Source organism: Corvus cornix, chromosome 19 (genome assembly GCF_000738735.6).
Source record: "Corvus cornix cornix isolate S_Up_H32 chromosome 19, ASM73873v5, whole genome shotgun sequence".
Taxonomy (NCBI): Eukaryota; Metazoa; Chordata; class Aves; order Passeriformes; family Corvidae; genus Corvus; species Corvus cornix.
In genome coordinates, this window is record NC_046348.1 from 10,756,414 (window position 1) to 10,766,243 (window position 9,830).

Sequence of the window (9,830 nt, forward strand, 5' to 3'; positions counted from 1 at the left end):
CTGTGTCCCAGCAAGGACCCTCCTCCTGCACTCCACCTGCAGTTTGTACCCGCAGGTGTGGTGGAGGCTGCTGGGCTCTGGCCCGTGCTGGCTGGCGGCCGAGCTGTGACACGATGCTCTCATTGCTGCCCTGGGCACAGCGCGAGCAGTCCCTGCAGAGCAGAGCAGAGCAGGAGGCAGCCGGGCACTGCACCGGGGCCACGCTCGCCCGTCTGCGGTCACACCTGGCACAAAGGATCACACTGAGGATTAGGTTTCATCTCTGTGTCTCGACAAGGAGTTCACACGCCAAGGTGACAGGGCCTGCTTTAATCACGCTTCCTATTTACAGCCAGGCTGCAGTGGCAGGCACCTGGTGACCCTGAGTGCTCAGATCCCGGTGTGAGGGAGGGCACACACCTGAACCCGAAACCTGCTGGCTGCACACCATGATAGACAGCACAGATCCTGGGAACAGCTAGTTAATAACTAATTTATGTTCAAACAAATCTTCTAAACCAAAGTCAGACACAAATCCTTTTCGAAGATTATCAGATCAAGAAGTCAGCGACATTACGTTGCTGGCAGCTAGCCTGGTCTGCAGGGACTGCTCTGTCAGTGAGGAGTTTCCTTCCCTACTACTAGAAATTGTTAGAGGGACGAAACTAAAAATTAAACCCCCTACCTTTTCCAGCACCAACTTTTGGAATGCATTTCTTATTATCAGCTCCAGTGCCATTTTGAGGGCCAATTTCTGCCTTTCCCTCCTCAAAGGTATTTCGAATTCCAAGCAGTGTAACACAGTTTCTGCAGTCCCCCAAGCAGCTGTAGCCTGAACACCTGCCACTGGTGTGCCAATGGGCACAGGGAAAGCAAACAGGTTGCTAAACCACAAACTAAGCCACAGGTCAGTCACACTACACATCCCCTCATGCCACCAGGTACACCACAAGACAGCATTTGAGACCAAAATTCAGCCACTGCACACAGATTGAACAAAAAATATAGTGAGAGGCAAAATTTGACCTCGTGATTAAAAAATAAACTTCGTTCCTCATATCCTCAAAGTCCTGGTGAGGACAAAAGCCTCTCTGAGTTACCATTTGGTATCCCCCAAGAAAAGCTGGTGTGGACACCAGCCGTGCTGTGCCAGTTTGTGGAGAAGTGGGGGAGGAGGAAAGCCAGATGCAGCCGAGTGTGGCCCCTCACAGCTGCACACTCCCACCCAAGCTGCTGCAAGCTGGGCTGGGCAGATGTGCTCCCATCCTTTACAAGGACCATGTTTGCAGTCACAAACAAAAGAGGGATTTGCCTTATGAATTGAGAAAAAGATAAGCAAAACGTCCTTAAGTTTGCTTTGCTGACATGGACAAGGCACAGACAGGTGCCTCTGTGGTACACACCCAGGTGGGATACCTCGCCACCTCCCTCCTCCTCCTTCTGCCGTGAAGTTAAAGTGTCACCTCTGCTCCCCTCCCCTCTCCTTTGTGCTGCCCCATCCCATGGGCACACACAGCCACCCACCCCCGTTAAGGGCATACAGTATTTTGGCTCCATGCAGCAGGACAGAGCCCTTGGGACTGAGCTGAGCACCTGGGAGAAGGAGCTTCTTTTTCCCCCTCTTCTTCTTCTGCTGCTGCTGCTTTGAGGGCAGAACCTGTGCCTGGGAATCAAGAGGGCAGCTTGACCTTCTGCTGGGGCAGGTGGTAGGCTCTGTCACAAAACCAGCACTTGTGTCCCGAGCCTCAGGTGACACCTCACCGGGGGGGACAGGCAGCACAACTGCACTTGGAGCCGGCAGGGTTTTCCCCGCACTTGCTGGCAGAGCAGAGGACAGCATCCCAGGGCTCCCTGGGGAAGGTGCAGGACCTCTGCACTCCAGCACACCGTCTGGAGCCACTGGGGTTGTGTCTAAGCGCACGGCCGCTCGCCCCTCGCCGTGGCCCTGGCCAGCGGAATGCGCTCCAGAGCCCGCGTCGCTGTCAGCTGCTGCCACGTGCTCCTCCCGGCGGCAGGATCTGTGGGCTAAGCCTCTGTCCTCAAGTTTCACACAGCTCTGGCAGGCCTCAAGTGACTGAGCATGATCAACCAGCCCTGCCGGCCTGTCCCCAAGGTCGGCTGGAAGGACAGTCACTGCATGGGATGCCTCTGTCCGCTGGAGCAGGCCAACTGTGCCAACGCCAGGGCTCAAACTGCTCTTATCACAAACTGTCACCATTCCTTCTTTGTCCTTGGTCTCAGATAGGTCTTGAATGTATTTGGTGCCCTTCTGCAGGTTTCCAGTCACCGCCTCACTGGGGATGATGTCTGGATACAGCCCAGCACACTGGGCAGCTTCTGGCATCTCCGAGAAGACAGTGCAGCTTGTGGGAGACTTTGGCAAGAGGGGCGACCTCTCGTCAGGTGAGCCAGAGCTGCGTGGCTGGAAGAGGAGATCGGTGACTTGCCTGCAGCAGTTTGCAAAAAGGCTGTTTCCCATGCCTGGCTCATGCAGCGTGGATCAGAGCAGTCAGCTGTGTTTCACACATACACGGAAGTCCCCACAAGGCACACTCCCACGCGCAGCCCGTGCCCTCCGCTGCCTTCTTGCAGTCAGATGCCTTCTCCAAAAAGAATGCCTACTTGGCCCCAGGGTGGCAGGACACAAGAGGACCAGCAGCTGCCTCCGCACAGGATCCCACGTCCCGTGTGCTCACCAGAACTGAATGCTGGGCTTGCAGCAGCTCCCCCAGAACGTTGCCTGGAGACCTTCATCCACCGCACGCCTTCGCCCCTGTCCCCAGCTGCCACAACACCCGCCAGGCCTGGAGCAGCTCCCGCAGCTGCAGCTCTCCTCTCCTCTCCTGCCGTGCCGCAGCACAGCCGGGCTCTGACAGGTTCCCAGGCACTCACAGGGGGATGCTGGCTGGGGTTGGAGTGGTTATAAATAGCCCGATCTCGAGTGCCACACCAGTGCAGCCTGGGACGAGTGCTGTGCCAAACCTGAGCAAGTGAGATGCATTGAATTACAAGGCGAGGGCAGTTACTATGGCACGCCCAGGCCCAGCACAGCCATCCATACTAAGCAGGCGAGCACAAAGCATTCAGGCAGTGAACCAGTAAGTAGTTTCTAGACGAATTTTCTCTCTTCTCACGCTGCTCTGCCATATCAAACACAAACAAACCACAAAACCACACATACAATCCCCTAACACCTCGCCTCTCTCCATGCTACTTTAAGAAAATCACGGCAACTGAAGCAGTTTTATTATGGAACTGGAGCTTTCTCCAAGCACCAGGGGAGGCTGCAGCCAAATAGGGCATTGCTCACCTCCAGTGAGGCTGTGCCACAGCCGCCTGCTCCTCACCCTCCATCAGCAGCATCATCCAGGCCTCAGAGCCCCTCTGCACACCTGTGTGCATCCCGTGTGCTGGCACGCATGCTGCTCCACTCTCAGCCACATGGGCCCTTTGGTGGTCCCTGTTTCGTGGGACACACACACGAAGAGCCAGATCTTTCAAACATGATGTGATGTGTAAGAGCTGCAGCCTAAACAGACCAGCCTTGGACCCGCCTGGGAAAGCTTTCGTGAGCACTCAGCACGGCTTCATGGGCGGGAAGGGACACAACTCTGCACCAAGCAGAAGAAAATTACATGCTACATCCCTAGCACAAAAACATCAGAACCACAACAAAGTCAGGACCACACAGCTCATGTGGTCCCTGCTCAAGGCCAACACAGCACATGCAGAGACAGGGCAACCCCCTCTCCAACAGCAGCCCCAGTAAGGCCCAGGAGCAGCCCCTGGAGTCAGCCAGCCCCTTTCCAGGAGAAACTGAGAAACAGACCAGTAGCTCTCCACAGAAACCCTGGCCAGCTTCTGCTGTCCTTTTAAAGGGAAAAGGAATTGGAAGAGAAGTCTCTCCCACTCCAACTCATTTGAGCTCCTGTCCCAGTAAGCAAGGAACCCTCAGGACCACCACAGTCACTCCTCCGGCACAGGACAGGCCTTGGAGCCCCACGATCGGGTACCCCTCAGTCCCATGAGCCAGCACTTTCAGATCACGAGTATCATGTTTTTCTTGTGATTTGTGATTTTTGAAGGAGTTCACATGCACTGACAGCTTCAACTCTTCCTCCTTACCAAGAGACCTCTGGGAAGAGGAGAAATCTCTGAGAAGCACCTGGTCAGGTCTCATGAAGCTGAGCTGCACTTCTTCGACTCCAGCCAAAGCAAGCTCACAGCAGTGTGTACGTGTCAGCTCTAACCTGTGAAGGCTGGTGTCAGTACAACAAATGCAAATTTAATTTTAGCTGAATAATAAATTAAACTAAATTAATACTTTAATGAATCCAAATAAATTGACTAAATGAATAGGCATTAGCTCCAGAGATGGCCCTAATGAAAACATTTCTGCAGGATATCCCGTCGGGGAGGTGGGAGACGTGGAGTTGCCTCCCTCTGCCTCCTCTGAGGAAACCACAGCTTCCCAGGAACTTCCAGCACTTTAGGTACAACAAGGACTTCTTTTAATAAGTGAAACATTAGAGTTGCTCTACCGCCATCATCAAACTCAAATTGATTCTCAGACCATCTGTGGGCAAAGGTACAAGCTCTGCATTTATTTCTCAGCAGCTTCACACCACTGGGACCGGCTCACAGAGAGAGCAGAGCATGGTGAAGCTGCAGTCTGCGGTGCTCTCGGCAGGGCCGAGCCCCAGGATATCCATGGGGTCTCACAGCTGCTGGCTCAAGCACTTACCGGTGCTTATATGCTTTGTGCTTTGCATCTGGCACCCTGAGTTACCCACCCTGCATTCTCCACATCTGGTAACTACATTTAAATTCATTTGTAAACTTTCTGTCTGGTCAAAACTTTTCAGGATCCTAGCCTTGAAGCTGACTGTCTGGGTGACCCTGCTACAATAACATGCAATTCAAACATCACAGAAATCAGGTGCTAAGAGTAGAACTAATGCAAAGTGCAAAGATCAGCACCAACAAAAACATTAATGGTGTCAGGAGAAGCATGTTTCTCAAATTTCAGGAGAACTGAAGGAAGGAATTGTATTTCAGACAGAAACCAAGAACCCGCCGATGATTCTCCAAATCTCTGTGCCTTACTCTTGCACATACCTTAGTTCCAGAAAGCTACTGGGACAGCAAGAGCAGAGAACTAACCTGTTGGTCTCTGGGGAGGGTTTGCAAGGGAGATCTGACAGCTGTGATGTCCTCAGCAGCTCCGGCTGCCTTCCTGTGCCCCGCGGCGCAGCTGTGCCCATCGGCCACAGCCGCCCTGGCCACCCCACGCCGGCTGCCCAGGCCACACACAGCTCTGGGGACATGGCTGGGTGCCTGCTCCTGCAAGAGTGTGCTGCCAGCAGCAGCCTGGGAAACCTGCCTGTCCCATAGGAACCCCTCTGCCAGGGACATGGAGTGATCCCACCCTACCTCGCACAGTGCCCTAACCCGAGTTGACCACAGCCCACCTCAGCCCCAGCCCAACCTGCAGCTGAGCTTCCAGGCTGTGGAGACTTCGCAGGCTCCAGGGACACCAACAGCAAAGACAGAGCACGCAGGACACTCAGCACGGCACAGCTTGCTAACAGCCAGGATCCACGTTACCATTCCCAGTCTCATCCAGCCCCAAGGGCAGGAGGGTGGCTAGTGGGGAACCTGGGAAGCAGGGCTGGTGTCAGGCTGATCTGACCCGCTGGAGCACTGGGCAAGATTAATGATCCTGCAGTTTTACATCTTTGGATATAACTACATACAACTTCTCTGAGCCTGCAGCCTCTTCAACAGCTTGCAGTAGAGATTTTCTCTTTAAAGTGAAAGACAAACTAAGGAAATGCTTTTTATGAAAATATGTCGTTACTCCAATATCACTTATAGGGAACCTTGCTTCAGTGGTCCATTTCATGGGATTTTTCCCTTTAAACTGGTCAAGTGGCTGCTGAGCACCACAGCAGTTATTTCTTTAGCTGGAGGAAAGAACATGCACTTCTGCAAGCATAGATCTGCTTCCCCAACCAAAGAGGGAAGGTTTGTCCACTGTGCAAGTGCCTTTACGCCAGCCTGTCAGGAAAATAGCAGATAACTGCCCGTCCCAGACTCAATAACCTTAGAAAGGCAGAATGGAACAGAAAGCTCCACTGGCAAAGGGGCATGTGCGAGCTCTGCAATCAACCATGCATTAGCAAAAAGCTAATCCCAAGATAGCCTTGCTACTATGGCAAAAACCTGACCTACTGCCAAGAGTGACAGCCACTGCCACCACAGGAGTAACCACATGTTGGTTTTCATCTTTGGCACGCTGTCCAAGCACTGCCCCAAGGACTGTCATTGCTTCTCAAATGCAAATAAAAAAATGCATGAACTTCAGACCTGTAAAGCTTCTAGAAATAACTTTCCAGCACAACCAATGGAGCACAATGCAGGAAAGTAAAGCAAGTGCTGGGAAGCTGCGCCAGGAGAGGGGTGTGCTGCCAAGTTTAGTCATGTACAGACAATGAAGGTAAACACAGGACCTGCAACACGGTGCTGGTTTTACCGTGCACGAGGCAGTTCTGAGTCTGCAGGTGGATTTATCCCAGTGCATGTTCCTGACCTACTTACTTCCACTTTTCAGCTGGGAAACCCAGGAGCAAGGCTGCTCAGGCAGAGCAAGAGAGCTTCCAGTGGGAGCTCAGCTCTTACCCACTGACAGAACAGCCCCGAACATGATCCCCTCCGGTTCCCATCCCTCATCTGGCCATACAGATGCTGTGTTATCACACTCTTTTCCTCTTCTTAACCTTGTAGCAGTGATCAGACTTCTCTTGCACAACTTTTCTCCAACTGTCCCCCCACAAGCCTGTTAGAGCTGCATATTAAAACCCCGACTGCCAGCAATTCAGCCCTTTCCAAAACACCGGCAAACCTCCAAGGTCGGGCAACAGATAGTGATAGCAGATTCCCAGATTAAGAATCAGCCTTCTGACCTTGTTGCTAACGCACAGCTACACTTGCCTCCACAGCAGTTTGCCATTAACACCTGCATTCTCCGCTGCTCTAACAGAAGATGTGGCTGAGTGCAGGGGTGGCTGGGGAGCTCAGGGACAGAGGGATTGAGCTAGGAAAAAACAGATCTGGGCAAGGCAAGGTTGAAAGGCATTTTATGGTTGCTAGAAGCACTGCTAAACTTGTATGTGGGAAACTTGTTCTAAGGCCATGAAGACTGTAGGAATAAAAATAATCCAAGAAACGCTGCACACAATGGCTCTCTCTGATCTCACACTAGCTGACAGGAAAGGTAACTTAACCCAAAACTGCACCCATCAGAAATCTTTATAGGAACCCCAATTGTCCATGCTTTTGTGTTTCTGCACTCAGGACAGAGTAGTCTCAACAGTTTCTAGCTGGGGGTAGAGAGCAGCAGCCATCAGCCCTCTCACCTGGCACAGAGCCCAGCACCCCAGCCTGGGTGCCTGGCACAGCTCAGGGGTGGGTTTCTGCAGCGAGGAGCCCACTCGCAGCCTGCCCATGGCTCCAGGTACTGACAGCTGCCTTCAGACACAGCCAGTGCCTACACGGGTGCTCTGCAGGCCACACACAGCGGTGGGAGCACCAGAGTGGGGCCCGACTGCCCCTGGCCCAGGAACCAGAGCTCGTGAGGCCGATGCCAAGGTGGCCAGGCTGATCCCGCTCCCGTGGAACCTGGCTCCCTGATGAGACCCTTCCTCTGCTCCTCCCCAGATCCCACGTGAGCAATTGTGCACTGCCGAAACACATGAAGGATTTTTCCACCTTCCATCCTCCCTCAGCAATCAATTGTGGCCAGAGAGGCAGGGATTACACTTCATAACTTTTTAACCCAGTTGCTGGCACTGCAGGCGTGTTCTTGCTTCAAAATCCAGCACGTGGCTGAGAGGGGGAGACTATCAGCACTGAGTTTCCCACTCTTGAACTGCATCCAACCTGCTCCACTACCAAATGCCAGTGAACTTTGCTTTAGGTGACAAACTTCAAAAAGCCACCTCGACACCATAAAATTGGGGGGGATGGAAGTGACATGTGGGTCAATCAGAGAATTTGTGTGCCTCAGGATGAAGATCAGCCACAAGGCACGCTGCTTCTACCCCTCTTGCTTGTACTTTAGAGATCACAAAAAAGCTGAGGCTGAGATGGGAGCTTAGGCTTTTAAGTTCTTTAAGATAGGAAGCATGAAACTGAGCAAACCCGGGGCAGGTGGAAACATCTCAGGGTCGGTGCCTGCCTGGGAGCTGGCACTGAGAACAGTCAGGAGCTGCACCTTGTTCCTGGCTAAGCCACTCAGGTTCCGACACAGAGCAAGAACAGCCAGCAAATAACTAGTTAAAACCTGCAATTTCCATCTGAGATATCGAACAAGCCTCTGCCCTTTCTAGGAAAGCTCTTGCTCCTGAGTATTTTTTAACATGTCAGTGGCGCCCGCAGCCCAAACTTCCAGGAGGATCCAGCCCTCTGCTGCCCACCAGCCCCGGGACACCCATGTCCGTGCGTGGGCAGCAGCACGCGGTGCCCGGAACGAACTCCGCTCCCGCACCCCGGGCCGGGAGCGCCCGCCGCCGCCCACCCGCTCCCCGGAGCGGCCCCACGGCCCACGGGGACGGGGCCGCTCCCCGCGGGCCGAGCACGGGCGCTCCCGGCCCGGGCCCCCCGCGGCCGCGCGGTGGAGCGGCCCCATGAAGGTGACCTTCACCGGGCCCGGGGCTCCCGCTCCGCCGGGACGGGCCCGCCCAGGCCTGGGGCGCAGCCTGACCCCGCGGCTCCCCTGGGCCCCAGCCCCGGCTCGGCCCTGCTGCGGCACGGGCGGGCACCCGAAATCGCGCGGCCCGGCCCCGCCACGGCCTCCGGCCTCGGCAGCCAGCGCAGCCTCGGCGCTGCGAGGAGCCTTCCCGAGGCGCGGCGGGGGCACCGGGCCCCAGCACGACTTCCCCGCAGGAACGGAGCCCCCCGGGCCGTGGGCGCGGGAGCACGGCCCCGCGGCGGGGCGCGCCCGGGCCGCTCCGCCGGGCTGTCCCCGGGTGGGACGAGCCGTCCGAGTTGCCAGAACCGCCCCGGGTCCCCACCGCGGCCCCGGCCCCGCTCCCGCAGACCCCCGCGAGCTTTCCGGCAGGCCCCAAGAGCCCCGGCACCGGAGGGGGAGCGGTGGGTTTGCACCGCTGGGACGGGCACCCTCGGGACGGGCATCCCCGGCCCCGCACGGCCGGCCCGCGCTCCCGCCGCAGGGCCCAGCCCGGTCCCTTACCGGGGCGCTGCTGCGTCTCCGCGGGCCGGCTGGCGCGGGGTGCCGGCTGCTGCTGCTCGGCGCCCTGCGCGGCCGGCACGGCGGCCGGCGGCATCTCGCCCGCTCGGATGACCATGGGCCCGCCGAAGGACAGCGCCGTCCGCCCGCCCCACGTGGTGCGGCCCCGCCGCCGCTACGGCGCCCGCCAGGGCCCAACCCCCGCGCGCCGGCAGCGCCTTAAAGGGGCCGCGCCCGCCGCGCCGGGCCCGGCCCGCACGGACCCCGCACGGCCCCGGGCGGTACGGCCCAGGGAGACCCCCCAAGCCCCGGTGAAGGCCCCCGGCTGCCTGCGTCCTTCCCGGAGGCCGCAAGGTCACCGTGCAGCGCCGGGGGGCACCGGGGTGACGCCGTGTCCGGGGAGCCGCGCTGGCAGAGCCGGGAGCGGCCGGTGCCGGCCTCGGCTGCCCCGGAGCAGCGGGCCCGGGCCGGGGCCCGGCGGGGCGGGCGGACAGGGACACAGGCCCTGGGCGGGAGGGGGCGCAGGGCCTGCCCCGCACTGAGGCCCGGGCGTTCACGGAGCAGAAGAGAGCGCGGAAGGGTTCGGGTTGGAAGGGACGCC

General features: G+C 57.0%; 1 protein-coding gene across 3 annotated transcripts in view; it reads right to left on the reverse strand.

Annotated features, from left to right (window-relative positions):
- CLUH (clustered mitochondria homolog) overlaps positions 1 to 9,375 on the reverse strand; it is a 34,894-nt gene extending 25,519 nt beyond the window's left edge. Inside the window, exon 1 of one of the 3 annotated variants that reach the window (XM_039563034.1) lies at positions 9,233 to 9,375. In XM_039563034.1, the coding sequence (XP_039418968.1) occupies positions 9,233 to 9,347 (115 nt within the window). In that variant the 5' untranslated portion in view covers positions 9,348 to 9,375. Of the gene's footprint in view, positions 1 to 1,572; positions 2,474 to 4,104; positions 4,175 to 9,232 lie in introns of those variants that run through there. The other 2 variants (XM_010402267.3, XM_010402266.3) reach the window with 2 other exon arrangements.
- Positions 9,376 to 9,830: the final 455 nt, after the last annotated feature.